This window comes from Ailuropoda melanoleuca, chromosome 9, assembly GCF_002007445.2.
Source record: "Ailuropoda melanoleuca isolate Jingjing chromosome 9, ASM200744v2, whole genome shotgun sequence".
Taxonomy (NCBI): Eukaryota; Metazoa; Chordata; class Mammalia; order Carnivora; family Ursidae; genus Ailuropoda; species Ailuropoda melanoleuca.
This window is the reverse complement of record NC_048226.1, coordinates 66932571-66958766: the sequence shown is the minus strand read 5'-3', so window position 1 is coordinate 66958766 and position 26196 is coordinate 66932571. Positions and strand designations below refer to the sequence as shown.

Below are 26196 nucleotides of genomic sequence, written 5' to 3'. Positions count from 1 at the left end.
TATATTTTGATATATTTTGAGTGCTGCCCCCCAAAATTAATCTCAGTAATTTATAATCTCTTTTCATGACTGTACATATTAAAAACTTTACAATAAAAAAACTTTTTTTTCTTTTTTTCTTTTTTATTTTTTTTATTATATTATGTTAATCACCATACAGTACATCCCCGGATTCCGATGTAAAGTTTGATGCTTCATTAGTTGCGTATAACACCCAGTGCACCATGCAATACATGCCCTCCTTACTACCCATCACCAGTCTATCCCATTCCCCCACCCCCTCCCCTCTGAAGTCTTCAGTTTGTTTCTCATAGTCCATAGTCTCTCTCTCATGTTTCATTCCCCCTTCTGATTACCCCCCTTTTCTTTATCCCTTTCTTCCCCTACCGATCATCCTAGTTCTTATGTTCCATAGATGAGAGAAATCATATGATAATTGTAATTACAAGAATTTACATATTTCTGAGTTTTATTCACACTATACATAAGGTATAAAAATGGATATTAAGAGTATAATGCAAGGATACAAATTTAAAATATGCATATTTACAAATAGTTTCAAAGGCTCTAACATACGTTAACATCCATAAGTACTGGAGACTGTAATACATGTGAGGATAACTACTGAAGAAAAAAAATCAAATTTTTGGAAAAGCTGAAGTCCAGAATTACCAAGTATACTCTACAAAATCATTAAATAACTGCACGATGTTTGCAATAAGCTGGAAAATAAAACGATATATTTAACTAATATATTCCATGAATTCTAATTTATCTGTAAGAACTTTTATTTCAGCTCCTATTACTGGTTGCACCACCACTAAATGGTTTTCAGTTCAAATAGGAATCACTAACAAAATTAAACAGAAAAACATAGACTAATTCAAAAATATTATGCAATCAAAAACTATGTATATGCCTGAAACTAATATAACACTGTATGTTAGCTACACTGAAATTAAGATTAAAATATATATATATATATATATATATGTAAAAATCTCCTTCCAATGCTGAAGACAGCAAAAAGGACAATTTTATATAATTAGATTGGAAAAGACAATCTACACTGTCTCTTAAAACAATTTTTCCCATTTTAAAATTCCCTTAACTAACCCCATAAGGGCAGGTATCTTGCCAATTTTTTTCTTCTCTAGCCAGAGCCATGCAAAGTGGCTGGCACACAGTGGGCATTCATCACATATCTGTAAAACAGACTTGAATGAATGAACAAAGAACAATATCAAGTGTGCAAAAAGGCAGACAAACAGTGGAAAAACTCACTGGAGTTTAAAAAAAAAAAATGAAACTGAGGAGCGTTGTTCACAAAACTGAAGGAAATATATACTCTGTCTATTCTGTCATCCTTCCCTGTTTTAATCATCCAGATAAGGATACAAAAGCAGCATTAATCATGAAAAAGTACAAAACAAAAACAAAGTATGGGCAAAACAAAGAAAAGTTCTAAGAAATATGCGAGGAAATGCTTAATTAATAATGGAAAGATGGTTATGTTAACAAGGCCATGCAAGCGTACCCCAAGTCATACAACACAGAATCCTGTAAGATAGAAGACTAAGTTGTACCATGCACAGAGCCATCTGGTGTGTGGTCCACATTGTTCTATGTCTGACGTGAGATTACAGCTCAAATAAAACTATTACACCTTAGTAGAGAGTACTAGTAAGACCTAGCCACTTGCTTTCGGAAGTTTGATGGAAACTGAGCTAATCTGCTACAAAGGGAGTTATTGCAATGCAAAAGCAGGGGGTCGGGAGAGAAGAAGCGATTTCAACAAGCTATCCAAATCAAAAGAGAAAGCTGGTATGAGAACAGTTTGTACTATGTACTTCCCAAATCAACTTTACCATATGATCAGGATAGTTTATTTTCATTGTGATCATACTTACCCATCTCTAAATGTGCAGAAATTCAAGTTTGGGTGTGAAATGGATACAAGAATTGAGCCAAAGACAAATGAAGATCGCTGTATTTCTCATTCTCAACTGCCCTAAGCTTCTTTAAAGGATCTGTATGTTCTTAAGTACAGAGCCATTGTGTAGAAACACAATTTCAGCATTCACATTATTTTGATGAGTCTGAATCTTACTTCAGTGAATGAATCAAACCCTGATTTATCTGCATTTAAAGCAGAAACCTGTGCCAGCAATGTACGCCCTTTTCAAGAGGATCTGACAGAGCTAAAAAGCAAACATTGCTGGATTTATATAAATTTCAGTCTACCCTGAAATGTCTAACTATGTGATCATACACAGAATAGTGTTTTATCTGCTTGGATTTGTTAAAATACATTCTCTTTCACCAGATTGTTAAAATTAATGTTAACATCTATCATTAGAGAAATAATCTCATAATCAGAACATTAAGTGCTTTGGCTGAATTAATTTACCACTTAGTAATATCTCAAAGAGCTATATTTCAGTATTCTCTTAGATTTCAAACAGAGTAACAGTGAGCACTAGGCCTGTGACAGTATCTTTTTAATGAATAATGCTCACAAAAATTTTGGATTCCCTTAATATTACTGCTTTAAAAAAAAAAACCCTGTTTTCCAATAATTAACAAGCACTACTGCTAATAAAAAGGTGATAAAGCCAGTATGCATATGAATTTGAAAACAGGACAAACATATGTACATATATACACACACACACAACCTATAGACACACACACACAGACACACACAGACCACACATCATCTCAGATGAGGTGTTTACAAATTCATTTTAAAATAGGGACGAAGATCCCAATCTTTCTACTGGTGCTGAGACCTACATCCTCCTAAAGCCGATCCTGAATAAAATAACCAGATGAAAACTCATTTGATTTCATCTTTAATCTTCATTTACTTTAATTTTCATTCTATTTAGTATTATTAAACTTGTCTATAACATATAGACTGTCAAGCACTGTATCTAACTTTTTAAGAAATTAAGTTAAATATCTTTAAAACATGTTTAAGAGAAGATAATCAAGAAAAGATCTCCCTTTACTGTAGAAAGTTATAAAATCTTTCTGCAGAAAAACAATCTAAATTAGCTATCCCTGTAAATGTTAAGAGCAAAAACTACTGTGAAGATAAACTTGTAAACAAACCCAAGAATTCTAACAAATTTATCTTTCTCCTCCTCCCCAAAGTACAGTTATTCCAAATATGCACTTGATCACTTTTTACTTGCTCAAGTTATATCAATTTTTAAGAAAAACTGTGTCAAATGTAAATAATAACTTTTTAAAACAAAAAGCGAAAGATTTATAAAAGACATAAACTAAGCTTCTGGTTTGGGAGTTAGATTAAGATAGAATTGGAGAAAAAAACCTGCAAATCATATGTATAATAAAAATTTAGTACACAGAATTCATAAGCAACACTTACAACTCAACAACAAAAACATTCCGATTTAAATATAAGAACTTGAATATATACTCCCCCAAAGAAAATACACAAATGATCAATAAGCAATTGAAAAGATGATTAACATCGCTAATTGTTAGAGAAATGCAAATGAAAACTACCATGAAATACCACTTCAAACTCTTTAGGATGACTTTTCAAAAAACCTAAAATAACAAGTATTGATAAAGATAAAAGAAACTGGAGCCCTTGTGCATTGTTGGTGGGAATGTAAAATGGTACAGTCACTGTGGAAAACAGAGTGGCAGTTTCTCATAAAATTAAACATAGAACTACCATATGATCCAGCAATTTCACCTCTAGGTATACACCCAAAAGAACTGAAAACAGGTACTCAAACAAGTATTTGTACATCCGTGTTCAAAGCACCAATTTCAATAGCTAAAAGGTAGAAACAACCCAAACGTCCACTGATGGTTGAATGAATAAACAAAGCATATACACACAATGGAATTTTTCAATCCTAAAACGGAATGAATTTAGAAGGAAAGAAAGGATGGGAGAGAGGGAGGGAAGGAAGGAGTATATGGGGGAGGGAAGAAAAAATTCTGACGCATGCTACAGCATGGATGAATCCTGAAAATTTTATGCTAAGTGAAATAAGCCAAACCCAAAAGGACAAATATTGAACAATTTGACTTACATGAGGTACCAAGAATAGTCAAATTCATACAAAGTAGAATAGCAGTTATCAGGGGCTCAGAGTAAGGAGTAATGGGAAGTTACTGTTTTAATGGGTACAGAATAAAAAATTTATGGAGATGAACATGGGTGATAGTAGCACAACAATCTGAACATACTTAATGTCACTGAATTATACACTTAAAAATGGTTAAAATTACAAATGTTATGTTTTGCGTCTTTTACCATGAAAAAATTAAATAGTAATAATAATTTTTAAGCAGGGTGGTACAATTGAAGGAGCCCTGAACCAAGAAAATGAGGATTAGGAAAAAAAAGAAAGAAAATGATATCAAATTGAGGTATTGATATTAACTCTGCGCTCTTAGCTTAAGTAATTTGAACTCTCTGGGACTCAGTTTTTTCATCTTTGAAATGAAAAGATTTTAAGAGATGATGAAAGTGTTTCTTTTCAGTTCAAAACATTCCATGAAAGCACATTCCAGATGCAAGAACCAAAGCTGACAATCAGGCTGCTGCCACTCAACTGAAGATAAGAGAATTAACATCCAGGTTAAGTCTTACCAGTTTTAAGACAGTCTGTTAAAGAAAATGCTTATCACAAAAGCATACAGATGAAAATAATCATAGCTCTGGAAAAAAGGAAATTAAAAAGCTCTATCTCCAGGGTCATTAAAAACACTCAACTCTATGTTCTCAAACTGTGGTATTATAAAGGACAAGGCAGTTGAGCAAACCTCCTTTTGAACCCTGTGGGGTGGGTTACTTATTCTCCGTGTTTGCTGATAAATAAATATTGGCATTGTTTTAGACTTGAAGGGCCTAGCTTCCATTAAAGTTACTGTAGTGTTATTCTGAGCTAGCACAGGAAAATGGCTGCTTCAGTTTCCATTTCAGGGAGGCAAAAGGATCACTTCTCCTTTAGACACCATGTCAATTACCATGAGCCCACTACCACCAAATCTTGTATTTCCTAATTAACACTGAACTCAAACATGGATTCCACAGAAACATTTTCCTCAAACAAATGAACTACTCAATAACTTCATTAATCAAAACCAATCCATCTGTTACCGTGCTAAGTAAGGAATGGTTACTTAGAGGGATTCCTCAATCTTGTAAATAAATGTGTTTTTTCCACATTCCTTTGACTATAAAAATGACTCATGACATATATAACCAATAATTAGTAAGGAGAAGCATGAAAGCAGATTTTACCCCAATAAAAGAAAGAACTCAAGCACTGCCCAACAAAGAATCTGTTTACCTCACAAACTAGCTAAGTCCCTCTGAATAAAATGTTCAACCCATGACAGACAACCATAAATCAAAGCTGTGTCATAGACTCATAAACTAAGATAATGCCTAAGATTCCACCTAACCCTATTAACTACAATTCTTTGAGATCATCACAGTAATATCTATATGCTGTTACCTATATACTAAGAGATACTAGGAGAGTTCAGATTTATTAGCTGTACTATCTCAACTACCCTCCCATTACATGGAAATCCACTTTAACTATAAGGCAAAAAGCACCCTGAGCCTTTGAAGATGATTAACAAAAGATAATGTACATCTTCAGTCCTTCAGGTAAAAAAGGGATCAAAGACTTTAGAATCAGATAACCTTCCATGAGAATCCTTGCCCAGCCTCTGTGTGACTTTGGACAATTTATGTAACCTCCCTGAATTTTAGTTTTATGAGAGAATATCTATCATCTTAGCCCACAGGATTGTTACAAAAACTTTGTTAAACCAAATACCTAATACTGCATTAAAAAGTATTTTCTTCAAATCCTATGCATTCATTAATAACCTGCTTACAAGTTACTGTCTTCATGTTCTCCAGGACTTTCTAAGCCAAAGTAATTTTTCTCTGTACTTCCAAAGTATGTTGCATTGTCTCTCTACAAACGAGATCACATTTTTTGAACCCTCAATTATAGGAAAAAGTGATTTTGAGATTATAGTTAAATGCAGTATTACAAGCCTGATAAAGAAGAAATTGGGTTAATGAATATTTGATTACCTGGTTTAACTTTCGAGTGTTCATATTAAACTCAGACATTCTTAACTATGTAAAAATCTAGGCCCAAAAGTAGCCTTCCACTTTCCTCACCCATAGTATCCATTTGCAAATCCAATATGGCAACCTTGACTTTGTTGAGACAGTATTATCCCTCTAGAAGCCTCAACACCCCAAAACCAACCTCCTCATGTCTGGATATCTACCCAAACAGTAAAACCCAATTCTACTGCCACTTCTATGAAGCCAACCATGACATCCCAGGGAAATTTTCTACTTTCTTTAAACTAACAGGACATTTTGCTTAAGCCACAATTTTGCCATTTAAAGAGAACCGTTTTTTTATGTGTCTGGTGTTCTCTCCCACTAGACTGTAAGTTGTCATCCTCACGGGATATCTCTTACCCTCACTGCACTCTACTGTATTCTTTTCCCAATCCCAACATGTAGCACAATGCCTATCAAAACAAAGAAAATGAAAAAATATTTATGAATGACATCTAATCTCCTCTAACATAATTAAAGCTTCTTAAGGAAAAGGGAAAATGGCACAAGAATAAAAAATAAATTAACACACACTTTAGGTACTTATTTTCCAATTAAAATTGCAGAACAAGGGGTGTCTGGGTGGCTCAGTCAGTTAATTGTCTACCTTCAGCTCAGGTCATGATCCCAAGGTCTGGGATCGAGCCCCATGTCGAGCTCTCTGCTCATTGAAGAGCCTGCTTCTCCCACTCCCTCTGCTACTCCCCCTGCTTGTAAATGTGCTCTCTCTCTCTCAAATAAATAAAATCTTTTAAAAAAATAAAACTGCAGATCAAGAATGTGCAAATGATCAATGTTCATGTACTACAGTACTGTACAGTGACAAAAGCAAACAATATAAAACAACATTCTACCATATGAATGAATATCACAAACGTGTTAAGTGACAGAAGCGAGTCAAAAAGGAGACTATGGATGATTCTATTTAAGTCCAAGAACAGACAAAAGTAATCTATGTTAAAGAAATCAGGATAATGGTTAACACTGAAGGAGGGTAAGTAAGAGAGGCTTTTGAGATGCTGATATTATTGTTTCTTAATCTTCCTGGTAGTTACCAAAGGTTCGATTCACTTATGAAATACCATAATATATGCACTTTTCTATAAAATATTAATATTTCAATTAAAGAGTTTATTGAACTATTAATAGATATATTCATTATACTTTCTCTGTTCTGGGGGGGAAAAAAGTTACCCCAAGAATGTATCTAGAAACCTAAAAGCAGGGGCGCCTGGGTGGCACAGCGGTTAAGCGTCTGCCTTCGGCTCAGGGCGTGATCCCGGCGTTACGGGATCGAACCCCACGTTAGGCTCCTCTGCTATGAGCCTGCTTCTTCCTCTCCCACTCCCCCTGCTTGTGTTCCCTCTCTCGGGCTGTCTCTATCTCTGTCGAATAAATAAATAAATAAATCTTTAAAAAAAAAAAAAAGAAACCTAAAAGCATTACACTGTAGAAATTTTTTAAAAACTGCCTACAGGAGACCAAGCTTTATTCCTACTAGTAATACAAAGTTATACTTTATTGCCCTTTAACTAATACTTTACTGCCCACTTTTAAACATCCCCTTACTAAAAAAGGAGGAAAATTAAAATTTGAATTAATTGCTCAAGATCTCTGTCATTAAATAATATTATCACTGTGTCTTTCCCATTATACCCTACATATTTCAGTCCTGTTCTAAGGGATTAAAAGAATAAGTTAACCTGATACAAAGCAATGAAGAAAAAAAGTTTTGAAATATTTATATTTTTATGTTGGAAAGTGTGCAATACAGAATGAAAGATAAAATATGACCAAAATATTTTGAAAAAAATAAATCCTAAGAAACTGGAGTTTAGTATTCACTTGCTCATTAAGCTAAAATATATTAACATGAACATTCAAATGGGAGAAAAATAACTTATTTTCAATGTTACTTAAGTCACATATTTTTTTAAATTAGCAAACCTGATTAAAATAAATGTTAGTCTGAAATTTCATATATAATTAGTATCAATTTTTAAACAAGAAGTATGAACTATGTTGTTGTTTTACATAAAATCTAGATTTCCATTGCTAACTCAAACATACCAACTAAATTTTTTTTTTCAATGTGGCATATGTGTTTCAAAAGCTATGCTCTTCTCATTATTGAAAAAATATAAAAAATATATAGATATAGATACAAATAGCATCACACATGTGCTTTAAGAAACTGGAATGTGATTTTTAAAAATCCAGATGAAACAACTTGTGTAATTTGGGGAAGGGAGATACCATATTGGGAACAGAGTTGACAATGATACAACCAGGGCCCTTACTCACTACATGAGTTAAATAAAATTCTCAGTTCTCACATGATTTTGATTTAATTCAAGCACTATATGATGTATTTTATCTGGTATCTTATTCATTTCATTTAATATACATCTCAATTTAATGAGTTTTATATGTATTACTTTCAATTTAGAGTCGCTAAGAACAAGTTATAGTTTATGGCTTATTAATTAAGGAAAATAATGTAAAGAAACTATTGCAAAGCACTATACTCATGTAAAGCACAGAAAAATATCACTCTCAAATAATACAGAAATGGTCTTAAATACAAAAAAGCAAGTCAGATCCAAACACAAGCACTGTGTGAGCTAATGGTTTTAGTATTTAAATGGAATATTTTCTTTTAGATGTCAGCAGACTTACTTTAAATCGCATTTGACAATATTTAAAGTAAGCCCTACATATCCCTAAAATAAGCCTTGCCTATTTAAATATTCAATTTTTTTTCATATAAAGGTTATAATTCATTTTGAAAATTTTGGCTTCTTATTTCCTAAAAAAGCTAAGTATTTTCTATAGTAAATTGCATTATTTTTCTAAAAATCTCAGTGTTATGAATGATAAATAAATCAGCATATAACTGAGATAACAGCGCTCACAAACATTTATTAAATTTGATATTGCCATACCACTGGGACATATCCCATGGTGTTTCCTAGTAGATCAGAATATAAAACTTGGCTCAAATGCAACATGCTATGTATATACAGATAAAAAGTTAAAAAGTGAATCCCTATAAAACATAATAAATGACGTGTGGAATATGGATGACTAAAGATAAAATTAAACTTATCAGGAGAGATTAACAATCATCACTTAAAATGGTTTCATTTTATACAAGATTGATTTCAAGACTTAACTGCAACTTCTATATTTTTTTTAATTTTCTGGATCAGTAGGCAAAGTTTTTAAAGATGTGAGCATTTAATTTATAAATTTCATTTTAAAAGTTATATATTATTAAAGAAATATAATTTTTAACAAATGAAGGACTTTAAAGAATATTTTCTAGAATTTATGTTGCTTTTCATAAATAACAAAAAATACATCCTATAAAAATAAGCTTACTAATCAGGTTGGAAAAGCAAACATGTATTCTAAATAGTAAAAGTAACCTAATTTTAAAATGTAGAAATATTTCACTAGAATTTAATTTCATGTGTTTAAACCTTATTTCATATCTTCAAACAGTTTTGTTTTTAATATGTTAAAGTTTGCTTTCAACTTAAAAAAAAAAAAGTATGACTAGTAATATTGGCTTTCTTTCTCTAAACCTCTTTCAATTTAAGGAAACAGGACCTCCAAATAAAGTAACGCAAAACCAAATGAAAATGAGGCCTAAAATCAGTTTCTTTCAAAATGCAGCAATTATAGACATATCAAACACTCCAAAGCTATGAAATGGGTATGCTTTTCTTAGTGGCTAGGAATACACATGTAATTGTTATTTAGGTGATAAATACTTAGGTCTTGATATTAATTTGCAATTTTTAAAATCTTTGTATCCTCTCTCAAAAAGGCAAAAGTAAGATATTTGCCTTTGCAGTTCCTAGTACAGTATGAAGCAGCAACAGTTTAACTATAGTTCCAACACGGATTAACAGTTAGTATCCCATCAACATTTAACACTACCACAAAAGATACTATGATCTAGCACACTTCAGGCATTAAAGAGAGATTTCTAGTGCCTCAGTAAAAGACAGTGTAACTTCAGATATCTTTCTAAGGTTTTGTATAAAACTAGCACACTTGCATAAGACAGACACAATTGGGTTTTTCCCCCTTCATAATAAATGAAAATTACCATAAACCACATTTTAACATAATACTTACCAGCATGTGGGTAGTTTCAGAAGTTTACCATAAAGAGCAGTGCTAAAAGAGGGAATAATTGGTACAGGTAAGCAGTAGGATCCCCTACAATCCAAAGACGTCAGTCCTGCCTGGAAACCAAATATCTGAAACAAAAAGAAAAGATCCAAATGTTCACAGAGACAAAGTTTTAATAAGCACAGGATGAAATACGTCAGTTTCAATTTGCTCTACAACAGCTGCACACTAAATATGTTCCAATGTCTTTTTCCACTTCCCAAACATCAACATTTTCCTTTATTCAATTTAACATTGACTAAATCCGAATTAACAGATTTAAATATATAGTATTTCTTTCACATCCCTGAAAGATCACTACTTACTAACTTAAAGTTTCACATTTTGTTTCTAAACATAATTCTCATTTAGTGTTTTATTGTCTGCTAAAATGCACACATTTGCTATTAACATAAACTGCCTGTATTGTGCACATTGTAAAAATTAATAAATTACTGTTAATATCATTTAATGCCTAAAAGAACATTAATTACAACAAAAACAGTCATAAAAATGTATTTTGCCTTAAACTTACATTATGCACATTTAGGATATCCAAATATATCCTAAAATATTACATCTTTTCCCTTTCTTCTGTGGAAATTGTAGGGCTGAGGTTTTCATCCCCAGAAATTTGGTACATGGCATAAATTACTCTTTATATGTTTATACTTAAAACGAGCAGATCACACTCAAAAACTTTATAAGCATTCCTTGAAATTCCTGAACAGTATACTTGCTTTAATAGGAAGAATCAATATAACATCACATTATATATGAAACACTACAGAGAACTTACTATATTCCTGCTCCAATTACTTCCAATAAGGTAAAAGATAAACATCTCAAACAGGAAACACTAACACACAGGGATACAAAACAGAGTTACTGTTTTCCAACAACATACAGAAGTAGCTTAAGCCTAACACTTATCTTTATTATTTTTTATTCCTTAGGTTCATAAAGCACCGGTTTTCCTATCTCTAAGATTTATATTAACTGATAAGTTCTACAGTGAAACATGTTTAAGATTTTTCAATCACTAATTTTCAAAACAAAATGCTTTCATTTAATGAACTTATAAACTAATGACTAATTTCTTAAAAAGTATTAAACTACTTCCAAATGGTTTCAAAAAGCTGTATGTCCCTATCATTCATCAAACTGACAATGTCAAATCATTTGCTCTAAAGTCAGTTCTAAGTGAACAAAATAATTTTTGGAAATGAGAATTACATATTTTTAGAGAAAACTGCATTTCAAAGGACCTTCTTTACCTAATTACTATCAAGGAAAATGAAAGTGATACACCTACTATCCTGTAAGTACTACTATCAACCAAGTGACAAGAAATACAGAACTGAGAAAGAAAAAAAAATTATTCTAATACTTAAATGATCAACCTTAAAATTTAAGTTATTCACGTACGTTATCTTTGAAGACTTGTTCTGAACAACACTGTATACCAAGAATTTCCAGGCACTGTGCAATTTCAGAGTTTCTTATTTCCTCTAAAAGGACCACTTAAAGGATTCTAAAGTTTACAATTATTAATACTACTTGATATAAAACATTTTTAAAATAACACCCAACCTCCAAATATTTCTAGAGTATGAATAAGGGTAATATTTTATCATATTAGATTATCTATGTTCAACTAAGAACTTTCTCAAGCCACTTTCTAATATTCTATGAAATGCCCCAACAGTATAATCACAGACACGATATATCATTAAGTGTACTCAGATGGAAACTGGGTGCAAAGGAGATCCCTGCTGGATGTTTGCAGAACTGCAAAGGACTCTGAGGAAACTGTATCTTATTCTATAATGTTTTTTAAACTTTTACTAAATTTACATGCCGTCCACAGATGCTTCTAAGGGAACATTCAGGCAAATATAAATTAAAATGGAAGAGTGCCTATCTACCACATCAAAAATAATTACTTCAAAATAACCAATTTCTAACTCTCCTTTAAATTACAGTAAAGAGATACACAGATTTACAATATCTACATGACCTACTAACTTGTCAACAGCTCTTGACCAAGATTACAATACTTTATCTAGACAAAGGAAAACCAATACAAGAGGAGTTGAGGTTGCTTTCACCAAGGATAGTTCATATATTCGTAAACAGAATAAAAGCAATGAACATTGCAAACTAATAATCTGAACAGTAAGAATGTATAAAGCAATACTGTAACACCAATAAAAATTTTAGCTGAAGGAAATGTCAATTTGAATAAGATGACTTACACATCACACTAAATGAACAATTCAACATGCTGTGCCACGTTTTTAAAAAATCCAATCAGAAAATAACAAACAATATCATCTACATTTTAACACTTTGCAATGTTCTTGAATTAACATAAATAGAAGAAACTGTAGATTTAGAAATATAAAAAACTCCTAGTAAATTTTTAATAAAAATTAGTATGCTAAATAGGATTTGCAATGATAAAAGGCAAAAACTATAAAAATCACACACTAACTGTAAATGACAAGGAAAACATAGAAATTGTGATGTAAAACAAATCATTTTATGCTGTTCTCATCATAAGACACTCAGTGTAATAGTATAGCCAGCAGCCTAATAGTATAGCCAGTTCCTTTCTTAAGGGGACCAACAAAAAAATAAAAATTAAGCATTACCTTCATGACAAAAATAATCCATAAATCTGTTGCACTTCTATCACCAATGATGAAGAAGCAGAAAGAGAAACTAAAGATCAATCCCATTTACAATTGCACCAAAAACCGTAAGACGCCTAGGAATAAACCTAACCAAAGAAGTTAAAGACACATACTCTGAAAACTATAAAACACTAATGAAAGAAATTGAATAGGACATAAAGAAAAGGAAAAACATTCCATGTTCACGGATTGGAAGAACAAATACTGTTAAAATGTCTATACTACCCAAAGTAATCTACACGTTTAATGTAATCCCCATCAAAATAATTTTTCACAGATCTAGAATAAACAATACTAAAATTTGTATGGAACCACAGAAGACCCTGAATAGCCAAAGCAATCTTGAAAAAGAAAAGCTGGAGGTATCACAATTCCAGACTTCAAGCTATATTACAAAGCTGTAGGGATCAAAACACTATGTTACCGGCACAAAAACAGACACCTAGATCAATGGAACAGAAAATCCAGAAATGAACCCAAAACAATATGGTAAATTAGTATTTGACAAAGCAGGAAAGAATATCCAATGGGAAAAAAAGTCTATTCAACAAATGGTGTTGAAAAAACTGGACAGCAACATGCAAAAGAATAAAACTGGACCACTTTCTTATACCATACACAAAAATAAGTTCAAAATGGATGCAAGACCTAAATGTGAGATCTGAAACCATAAAAATCCAAGAGAAGAGCACAGACAATAATTTCTCTGACACTGGCCATAGCAACTTCTTTCTAGATATGTCTCCTGAGGCAAGAGAAACAAAAGCAAAAGTAAACTTTTGGGACTCCATCAAAATAAAAAGCCTTTGCAGGGCAAAGGAAGCAATCAACAAAGCTAAAAGGCAACCTACAGAATGGGAGAAGATATTTTCAAATGACATATCCAATTAAGGGTTAGTATCCAAAATATATACAAAGAACTTACACAACTCAACACCCAAAAAATGAATAACCCAATTTAAAACTGGGCAGAAGACATGAATACACATTTTTCCAAAGAAGACATACAGATGGCCAACAGACATATGAAAAGATGCTCAAAATTGCTCATCATCAGGGAAATACAAATCAAAACTACAACGAGCTATCACCTCACACCTGTCAGAATGGCTAAAATCAGTAACACAAGAAACAACAGGTGCTGATAAGGATGTGGAGAAAGGGGAATGCTCTTGCCCTGTCTGTGGGAATGGAACCTGGTGCAGCCACTGTAGAAGACAATATGGAGGTTCCTCAAAAAGTTAAAAATAGAAGTACCCTACAATCCAGCAACTACACTACTAAGCATTTACCCAAAGAATATAAAAAATACTTATTCGAAGGTATACATGCACTCTGATGCATTATCTGAAACAGCCAAATTATGGAAATAGCCCAAAGTCCATCCACGGATGAATGGATAAAGGTGTCGTGTACACACACACACACACACACACAATGGAATATTACTCAACCATTAAAAAATGAACTCTTGCCATCTGCAATGACATGGATGGACCTAGAGGGTATTATGCTAAGCAAAGTAAGTCAGTCAGAGAAAGACAAACACCATATGATTTCATTCATATGTGGAATTTAAGAAACAAGACAAAAGAGCAAAGGGGAAAAAAAAAAAAGAGGCAAACCAAGAAACAGACTCTTAACTATAGAGAACAGACTGATGGTTATCAGAGGGGAGATGTATGAGGGAATGGGTGAAATAGAAAATAGGTAATGGGGATTAAGGAGTGTACTTGCTGTGATGAGTACTGGGTGTTGTATGGAAGTGTTGAAACACTATATTGTATACTTGAAACTAATATTACACTGTATGGTAACTAACTGGAATTTAAATCAAAAGGTTTTTTTTAGTTTTAAAAATGAAAAAAAGAAAAATATATATATTATATATATATATATAATAGTGTAGCTGCTGTGCATAATTCTATACTGTTTTAAAAAATAAACATTAAATCACAGTATTATTCAGCATTCCATTTCAAGCTATATACAGAAAATAAATTAGTGAAGTTAACAGGTATTCACATACCACGTTTATACCACCATTATACATATTACCCAAAATGTGGGTACAACCCAAGTGTGCATCAATATGAATGGATTAACAAAATGTGGTATATACACAGGATGTAGTATTAATCAGACTCAAACTATAAGCAAGCTTTAAAGTATGCTATAACATGGACGAATCTTAAACACTGTATCGTAATGAAATACAACAGTTAAATGGACATACACTGTGTGATTCCACTAATCTGAGTCAAATTCATAGACACAGAGTGAAAAATGGTGGCTACCCAAGGACTCAGGAGAGAGAATTTGGAATTATTCTTTAATAGAGATTCAATTTGGGTTGATGAGAAGATTCTGGAGATGGAGAGTAATGACAGTTACACGATTATGAATGTAGTTACTCTTCCTGAACTGTACACTGAAAATTTGTTTCAATGGTAATTTTTATGTCAAATGTATTTTACAAAAATAAAAAAGCAAAACGGTTTTAAAAAAGAGTAGTTAATCCACATACAGTAATACATTGGAACATGCAAAAACTAAAGAAAGAATGATTATAATGAGAATTCTGCATTTAGAATAATGAACATTTTGGGAAGAAAAATCCTTCAAGAGAAAAAGGTGGAATCAGATCTGGTAGATTAAAAATTAGAACTTCAAAGCTAAAACTGCTTAGAGATTAAATAAATCACTTCATTTCACATATGGGGAAAATGAAGTCCAAAAAGGATAAAGGACTTCTTCAAAATTCCATATTGCTGGGACAGCAATATGCTGCTTCATTTGATTTAGCTCATCTATTAGCTCATAAATTTCACTCTGCCTTGCTTCCTCCCTCCATTTTCTCCTTCCCCTCGCCAAAAAAGTATGCTTGATTCTCCACTTACTCTTAAAGAAAAAACAAATTTTCTCACCACCATCTCTCCTCCAGCCACCAGCAAAATTCCATTTCTCACCTTTAATCAGTAAGTATATCGAAAGAAGCCTAGAGAACGCTACATTTTTTTCGTTGCCTACTCATTCTTGAAACCCTCTAAATCTAGTTTCTGTTCATGTATCTACTAAAACAAAAAGAAACTCTAGAGTGAAACTGATAATTATGTACTTTTCTTATGAAGAGAAATTAAATATTTTCTCTTGACTTCTTCCACTAACAATTCAACTGAGGAAATAAATTTTTTTTGTTGCCACTTTACAACCACTGAGATGACTAAAATAAAAAAGACAGTAACAAACGTTAGAGAAGTTGTGAAGAAACAAAAAATGCAATGGTAGTAGGACAGGAAAACAATTTAACAATCCCTTTGGGCGAAAATGTTCGGTAGTTCCTAAAAATGTTAAAAATAGAGTTACCATTTGACCACACAACTCCATCCCTAGGTATATACCCAAAAGAAATGAAAACCTGTTATCACACAAAAGCCTATACATGAATGTTTGTAACTACGTTATTAATGATAGACAAAAACGCCCATTTTTTAAATTTACTTCTTTGAGAGAAAGCGTGCACGAGCATGCGTGCCTGCTAGCAGGGGGAAGAAGAGGGAGAGAGAATCCCAAGCCAACTCCCCACTGAGCAAGGAGCCTGAGGCGGGGCTTGATCCCATGACCCTGAGATCATTACCTGAGCCGAAATCAGCAGTCATACGTTCAACCAACTGAGCTGTCCAGGTGCCCCAAAAATGCTCATTTTGAAACACAAATGCCCATCAACAGATAAATGGACAAACAAAATACAGTATACCCATATAATGGAATATTATTCAGCCATAAAAAAGGAATAAAATCTTGATACATGCTATGATATGCATGACCTTGAAAACATTATGCTAAGTCAAAGAAGTAAGCCACAAAAGATTATGTGTTGTATGATTTCATTTATATGAAATGTCCAGAATAGGCAAATACATAGAAACAGAAAGTACATTGGTGGTTACAAGGGGTAGGAGGGGAGGAGTTAAATTGGGAGTGAATGCTAATAGGCACAGGGTTTCTTTTTGGGATTGATGAAAATGTTCTGAAATTAGATAGAGGTGACAGTTGCATTAATTCTGAAAACACTAAAAATTACTAATTTCTATTCTTTTAAAAAAGGTGAATTTAGGTATTTAAATTGTTATCAATAGTCATTATTAAAAAAAATAAAAAACCTTAAAACATAGCTAAAGTCTACTTTAACCATGACACTCATACTAGTCCCCTGGTCCCCATAATACCCCTAAACCACTTAAACCTACTTTCAAGAATTTGGGATGTACCTTGCCCATTGCTTTACCTTCATAGACCCTTTTATATCTGTAAGCAATCTTTAGCATTATTGTGTTTTCTTTATTTAAATAAATAGCATCATACTTGTATATATACACCATTATGCTTCCTGGTATTCCCATGAAAAATTACATTGTAGAAAGCTATCCATGTGAGCATATACGGATCTCCAGTTGTATTTATCTCCATATGTAAAAATTTCTCTGGGGCAGGGGTCAGCAAACCACAAGTCAAATTTCACCCAATGCCTGTTTTTGTATTGCCTACAAGCTAAGAATAATTTTTACATATGAACATTTATAATCCATTTGGTGATAGGGAACACTAAGCAGGAACCCCAAAGAGGTGAAATGTTATCCCAAGAAAAAGAATTCCATTCCTCTCAATATTAAAACTGTATTATGAAAAAAAAAAAAGAGTACTCTATTACATTTTTAACAACTCAAAATTTGTGGAAATTTGTTCTCTTATATTTAAGTACCTATACGACATCCTGAATTTTGCCTCCTGGCCCACAAAGCCTAAAATATTTACTCTCTGACCCTTTACAGAAAAGTTTGTGGACCCCTGCTGTAGGATATACAGTGAAAATTGGAATGGATGGGTATAAGGTAAATTTGCTTTCAAATTTGTTAGATCCTGCAAAAGTACCGTCCAAATGATACCAATTTATACACACACCGACCACGTATGAAAGCACCATTTCTCCAAATACCCAGAGAAAACTATTTTCTTGAGGTTGAAAATTACCAAATCTAAAAAATCCAAAGAATTTTGATTCTACTATAATCTTCTTGATCTCTCTGAAGCATCTGCCATAGCTGATTCTTATGAGTAAGAAGGCCTTAAATTTATATATTATTCTATAGTTTATAGGGTGCTTTCGCGAACTTATTTATGTTTCAAACATCAGATGCTCTGCAATGACTTAGCTACTTGATGGCATATATATTCAAAGGATGGGTTTACCAAGAAGACTTGGTAAGACATATGAAAGTTCCATCTGTGGGTTTTCTTCACACATCCATGCCAACTCTCCCAATTAATAAATTTCATTACATGAAATAGGTCCTACGTGCCATTTCATAATATGGTCAATACAGTCAAACTTAGGTATACAAAATTAAAACTTGAGCTTCTGTTTCAGTATTTAACTGAAAATTACTTAGGGTCTAAAATGCCACACACATGAAATAAACATTTAAATCTTCTACTGTAGTATTTTAACACAATAAGAAAATTAATCTTTGTAAACCTCCTCAAAAGTCAGAGTAATTATGCCAAGTAACATGAACTGCTATAAACTTTATGACAAATCAGTTCCAAATAGTACAAATATAAACTAAAACTCTCTGCCAAATCCTGAACATTTAAAAATGTACCAGGCCAGGGACACCTGGGTGGCTCAGTCGGTTAAGCAACTGCCTTTGGCTCAGGTCATGATCCCAGGGTCCTAGGATCGAGTCCTGCATCAGGCTCCTTGCTCAGCGGGGAGTCTGCTTCTCCCTCTGCCTGCTGCTCCCGCTTGTGTGTGTGTGTGCGCACGCTCTCTCTCTCTCTCTGAGACAAATAAATAAAATCTTAAAACAAAAAAAATGTACCAGGCCAGGACTGCCTGGGTGGCTCAGTTGGTTACGCATCTGACTTTTTTTATCTTTTTTTTTTTTTAATGATATGTTAGTCACCATACAGTACATCATTAGCTTTGATGTAGTGTTCCATGATTCATTGTTTGTGTATAACATCCAGTGCTCCGTGTAATACGTGCCCACCTTAATACCCTTCACCGGGCTAGCCCATCCCCCCACACCCCTCCCCTCTAAAATCCTAAATTTGTTTCCCGGAGTCCATAGTCTCTCATGGTTCATCTCCCCACCTGACTCTTGATTTCAGCTCAGGTCATCATCTCTCAGGTCTTGGGATCAAGCTCCCCACTCCAGCCCCTTGCCCCCTACTCCCTGAGGCAGGCTCCTAGCTCAGCAGGGAGTCTGTTTCTCTCCCTCTTCTCCCTGTAACCCTCCCCCTGCCCACATGCTCTCTAAAATAAAAATTCTTAAAAAAAAAAAAAAGTACCAGGCAACTGAAAAAGCATCAAAAATACAATGATATATTCAAGACTCAAGGCTTTATTTTTTTAAGATATTCAATATTCTTTTTTTCAAGATTTTATTTATTTGAGAGAGAGTACACACAAGAGAGCATCAAAGGGGGCAGGGGGGCAGGGAGAGGGAGAAGCAGGCTCCCCACTGAGTGGAGAGCCTGACTCAGGGCTCAATCCCAGGACCCTGGGCTCATGACCTGAGCCGAAGGCAGCCACTTAGCCAACTGAGCCACCCAAGGACTCCAAAACACTCAACATTCTTATTATCAATGACAAGTTTTTCTACATATAATACTCCTGCTCTGCCAAACACCAAAACTCCTAGAACATTTAGCTTATCCATTGTACACAGCTCTAGTCAAAATAACCAAAATATAAAAGACAACTAAATGGTATGCATAAAAGCAAAAGACCTTTTCCCAAAGCATAACTTTATCTGGATTGCACCGTAACTAACTTTTACATTGCCCTGGAAATTTTTTTTTAAGATTTTATTTATTTATTATTTAAGAGACAGAAAGAGAGAGTGAGAGAGCATGAGTTGGGGGAGGGGCAGGGGTAAAGAGAGAGAGAATCCTAAGTAGACTCCAAGCTGAGCACAGAGATGGACACGAGATTCAAACTCACAACCCTGAGATCATGACCCGAGCCAAAATCAAGAGTCAGACACTCAACGGACTGAGTCACCTATATTACCCTGGAAATTTAAGTGAGCTTTTAACACAATAACAATAGTAGTAGTAAACAACTATCCCAGTAACTTTTATGTCAGTACGGAGGACAACCATACTGGTAACCAATGGCTATGGTGACCATTCTCCTTAAGGAAAGAACATGCCTTATTCATCTTCGATGCTGAGTGTCTGCAATATGTAAAGAAACTAATATTTTCCAAATTGATGAATTCTACCTAAGTAGAATATCTCAGAAAGATTAGTGAACTGCCTAAAATCAGTCTTTTTTCAATAAAACAAGGCAAATATTCTCAACATTATAATCTGATATTAAAGTCATATCAATATTTTTAAAAATACACCTCACTGTATTAATTATGGGAATAAAAAGGCACAAGTATAAAATATTACCTAAATATCTAGCTTTCAAAATTACTTCTGCTACTCGCCACATGACATAAAACACTGTGATAGATAATTTAAATAATGGCCCTAACAAATCATACTTTCCTGTGTCCACACCCCTTTGCCACATGACAGTGTCAGTGTCACTCCTCATCAAGGGAGCAGAGTCTCCTCCATCCTCTTAAAAATGGGCTTTGCATGGACTTCTAGGAAAACATGTTCTTCTACTCTACATGGATTGAAAATACATTTCACCATCTTAAACTAGAGGTGATGTAAAACATATTTACATTGGTTTCTTTTTATTCTACAAATGTGCAAGTATTTAAGAACTTTGAAACATGGAACAATGCATGAACCAATAAAATCTACTTTTGGAGTCCACTAATTTTCGAGTCCTTTGCATTAAATTAAGTGCATTTTTAGTTCTTATTCTTGAATATAAGTTGTTAAAGTTTTCTTTAATCCATAAAAGAATTTGATTAGATAAATGCTATCTCTACTTAGACTATACATCTCTGTTTGCTTTGCAAAAACACTTATTACTCAACATCTGAGTTTATCTTTACGTACCTATAATTAGATGTTTTTGTTGTTTTTTGAGAGAGAGAAACTGTGCATGTGCAACGGGGCCGGGGGGGGGCACAGAGAGGGGCAGAGAGAGGAAGAAAGAATCTTAAGCAGGCTCCACGCTTAGCGCGGAGCCCAATGCAGAGCTGGATCTCACAAGCCTGAGGTCATGATCTGAGCGGAAATTGAGAGTATGATGCTTAATCAACTGAGCCACCCAGGCACCCCTGGGATGTATTACCAAGAAAATAGGGAAGGGCTGAGTAAAGCCTCCAATAATTAACATTATATAACTCAATTTAAAGCATTAAGAGTTCTCCCATTGTATGAAGAAATTAACATGAATTCAGTTAAGAGGAAAGTAACTTAAAAATAGTACTAAACTTTCTTTATAAAGCATTGTCTCACATAATGTTCCCCTCAAAGAAATCAAGAGTCTTTAAAAGACTCTTATTAAAACTAAGTGTTGGAGGGGGTTAAGATGGCGGAGGAGTAGGGGACCCCTTTTTCAGCTGGTTCCCTGAGGCGAGTTGGATAGGTACCAGACCAGCCTGAACATCCACGGAATCAGCCTGAGATGCAGAAAGATACATCTGGATCTCTACAAATGAACATCTCCAACGCTGAGTATTGAGGTACGAAGCGGGGAGCCGTGAAGCCGCGCACAGATGTCGGAAGATAAATGGAAGGGGGAAAGAACCGCCGCGTTCAGGTGCCGGGAAGCGGTAGCCACCTGCACAGGGGAGCGGGTGGACTCTCGGACGGCACCCGTGAGAAAACAGACTGGGACCGTGAGCGGGGAGCGCGCACCACCAGGCTTCTCACAGAACTCCGGTGCGCTCACTGGATCCAGACTCCAGGAGCACAAGGGGGCAGCTGGTGGCTGGTGGCTGGTGGCTGGCGGCTTTGGAAACACAAAGGACAAAGACACGCTGGCCCTGGAACTGAGGGCTGGGACGCCAGGTGTGGGGCGCACATCCCAGGACGCTGCAGGGTTGAGCAGCACCAACAGAAACAGAGTTAAAGTGGCCAGATCATCAGAAGAGAACGGTCCGCGATACCCTCTGTTCTGTGACAGAGGCTGAGATTCGGCCACTGCTGCTCTGTCTCTCAAAAAAGGAACAGCAAACCGCCAGGGAGAGCCGCCAGAGAACAAAAGCCTGGAAACAGCGGCTCACAGGAGACACGGAGACCCTACGAAAACAGGGTTGCCTGAGTATTGGCGCAGCAGGCCCATCCCCCAGAAGGCAGGCTGAAAAATCAAGAAGCCCACATCCCTAATATCCCTATAAAACAAGGATGAACGGCCTGGGTCCCAGTCAATAATTAGGGCTCTGGACAACCCCGCAATCTCTCCTCATCAGAATGACGAGAANGAGAAGTCCCCCCCCCAGCAAAGAAAACACAATGAGTCTGTGGCCTCTGCCACAGAACTAATGGATATGGATGTAACCAAAATNCCTGCTTCTTCCTCTCCCACTCCTCTGCTTGGGTTCCCTTTCTTGCTGACTGTCTCTCTCTCTCTCAAATAAATAAATAAACTCTTTAAGGAAGAAGCCCACATCCCTAAGATCTCTATAAAACAAGGGCGCACGGCCTGGGTCCCAGTCAACACTTGCTCTGGACAACCCCGCAATCTCTCCTCATCAGAATGACGAGAAGGAGAAGTCCCCCCCCCAGCAAAGAAAACACAATGAGTCTGTGGCCTCTGCCACAGAACTAATGGATATGGATGTAACTACANAATGAGTCTGTGGCCTCTGCCACAGAACTAATGGATATGGATATAACCAAATTATCAGAAATGGAATTCAGAGTAACAATGGTCAAGATGATGTGTAGACTTGAAAAAAGTATTAACGAAAATGTTAATAAGAATATAGAATCTCTAAGGGCAGAAATGAGAGCGAATCTGGCAGAAATTAAATATTCTATGAGCANGTCCCCCCCAGCAAAGAAAAGATAATGAGTCTGTGGCCTCTGCCACAGAATTGGCCTCGGCCACAGAATTAATACATACGGATGTATCCCAATTATCAGAAATGGAATTCAGAGCAACAATGGTCAAGATGATGAGTAAACTTGAAAAAAGCATCAGAGAAAGCGTTGCTGAGAATATAGAATCCCTAAGGGCAGAAATGAGAGCGAATCTGACAGAAATTAATCTTTAAAAAAAAAAAAAAAAAAAAAAACTAGAGGCTCTGACGGCCAGGGTAAATGACGCAGAGGAAGGTATTAGCAAATTGGAGGATGGGTTAGTAGAAGAAAGGGCAAAAATAGAAGCTGAACTTAAAAAAACCCATGCCCACGAATGTAGATTACGGGAGATTACTGACTCTATGAAACGATCCAATGTCAGAATCATCGGCATCCCTGNGCCAAATACAGTCAAAACTAGAGGCTCTGACGGCCAGGGTCACCGAGGCAGAGGAACGCGTTAGCGAATTGGAGGATGGGTTAGTAGAAGAAAAAACGAAAATAGAAGCTGGTCTTAAAAAAATCCACGCCCACGAATGTAGATTACGGGAGATTACTGACTCTATGAAACGATCCAATGTCAGAATCATCGGCATCCCTGAGGGGGTGGAGAAAAACAGAGGTCTAAAAGAGATATTTGAACAAATTGTAGCTGAAAACTTCCTAATCTAGTGAAGGAAACAAACATTCGTGTCCAAGAGGCAGATAGGACNTCCAAGCTCAACCACAACAAACCTATGCCACATCACGTCATAGTGCAATTCGCAAATATTAGATCCAAGGATACAGTATTGAAAGAGTCCAGGGCAAAGAAATTTCTCACGTACCAAGGCAAAGGTATCAGGATTACGTCAGACCTGTCTACAGAGACCTGGAATGAGAGAAAGGCTTGGGGGGGCATTTTTAAAGCTCTTTCAGAGAAAAACATGCAGCCAAGGATCCTTTATCCAGCAAAGCTGTCATTCAGAATTGATGGAGAAATAAAGACGTTCCAGAATCGCCAGTCATTAACCAATTTCATAACCACGAAAAGAGCCCTACATGAGATATTAAGGGGGGTACTATAAAGGTAAAAAGGCCCCAAGGTGATACAAAACAGAAAATCACAACCGATACAAACAAAGACTTTACTGGCAACATGGCATCATTAAAATCCTATTTCTCAGTATTCAGTCTCAATGTGAATGGCTTGAATACTCCCATAAAACGCCACAGGGTTGCAGATTGGATAAAAAGACATGACCCATCCATTTGCTGTCTACAAGAGACTCATTTTGAACCCAAAGATGCATTCAGACTTAGAGTAAGGGGATGGAGTACCATCTTCCACGCAAATGGACCTCAAAAGAAAGCTGGAGTAGCAATTCTCATATCAGATAGACTGGATTTTAAACTAAAGACTATAGTTAGAGACACAGAAGGGCACTATATTATCTTAAATGATGTATCCAACAAGTGGATATGACAATTATAAATATATACGCCCCCAAGCAGGGGAGCAGCAAGATACACAAGCCAACTCTTAACCAAAATAAAGAGACATATAGATAAGAACACAGTAATAGTAGGGGACCTCAACACCCCACTATCAGAAATAGACAGAACACCCTGGCAAAAACTAAGCAAAGAATCAAAGGCTTTGAATGCCATACTCGACGAGTTGGACCTCATAGATATATATAGAACACTACACCCCAGAACCAAAGAATACTCATTCTATTCTAATGCCCATGGAGCATTCTCAAGAATAGACCATGTTCTGGGATACAAAACAGGTCTCAACCGATACCCAAAGATTGAAATTATCCCCTGCATATTCTCAGACCACAACGCTCTGAAATTGGAACTCAACCACAAGGAAAAACCTGGAAGAAACTCAAACACTTGGAGGCTAAGAACCATCCTGCTCAAGAATGACTCGATAAACCAGGAAATCAAAAAACAAATTAAACAATTTATGGAGACCAACGAGAATGAAAACACAACGGTCCAAAACCTATGGGATACTGCAAAGGCAGTCCTAAGGGGGAAATACATAGCCATCCAAGCCTCACTCAAAAGAACAGAAAAATCTAAAATGCAGTTTTTATATTCTCACCTCAAGAAGGTGGAAAAGCAACAGAGGGAGNACCAATGGAACAGAATAGAGAACCCAGAAATGGACCCTCGGCTCTTTGGGCAACTAATCTTTGATAAAGCAGGAAAAAACATCCGGTGGAAAAAAGACAGTCTCTTCAATAAATGGTGCTGGGAAAATTGGACAGCTACATGCAAAAGAATGAAACTTGACCACTCTCTCACACCATACACAAAAATAAACTCCAAATGGATGAAAGACCTCAATGTGAGACAGGAATCCATCAAAATTCTAGAGGAGAACATAGGCAACAACTTCTATGACATCGGCCAGAGCAACCTTTTTCACGACACATCGCCAAAGGCAAGAGAAATAAAAGATAAAATGAACTTATGGGACTTTATCAGGATAAAGAGCTTCTGCACAGCCAAGGAAACAGTCAAAAAAACTAAGAGACAGCCCACGGAATGGGAGAATATATTTGCAAAGGACACCACAGATAAAGGACTGGTATCCAAGATCTACAAAGAACTTCTCAAACTCAATACACGAGAAACAAATAAACAAATCATAAAATGGGCAGAAGATATGAACAGACACTTTTCCAATGAAGACATACAAATGGCTAACAGACACATGAAAAAATGTTCAAAATCATTAGCCATCAGGGAAATTCAAATCAAAACCACACTGAGATACCACCTTACGCCAGTTAGAATGGCAAAGATAGACAAGGCAAGAAACAACAATTGTTGGAGAGGATGTGGAGAAAGGGGATCCCTCCTACATTGTTGGTGGGAATGCAAGTTGGTACAGCCACTCTGGAAAACAGTGTGGAGGTCCCTTAAAAAGTTAAAAATTGAACTACCCTATGACCCAGCCATTGCACTACTGGGTATTTACCCCAAAGATACAGACGTAGTGAAGAGAAGGGCCATGTGCACCCCAATGTTCACAGCAGCATTATCCACAACAGCTAAATCGTGGAAGGAACTGAGATGCCCTTCAACAGATGACTGGATTAAGAAGCTGTGGTCCATATATACAATGGAATATTACTCAGCTATCAGAAAGAA

At 35.4% G+C, this 26196-nt stretch overlaps 1 protein-coding gene across 14 annotated transcripts in view; it reads right to left on the bottom strand.

Annotated features, from left to right (window-relative positions):
* VPS13B (vacuolar protein sorting 13 homolog B) overlaps positions 1 to 26196 on the bottom strand; it is a 768204-nt gene that overhangs the window by 621939 nt on the left and 120069 nt on the right. For all 14 annotated transcript variants that reach the window (XM_034668364.1, XM_019810220.2, XM_034668365.1 and 11 more), the window contains one exon: positions 10301 to 10425. In XM_034668364.1, coding sequence (XP_034524255.1) covers positions 10301 to 10425 — 125 coding nt within the window. The remainder of the gene's footprint in view (positions 1 to 10300; positions 10426 to 26196) is intronic.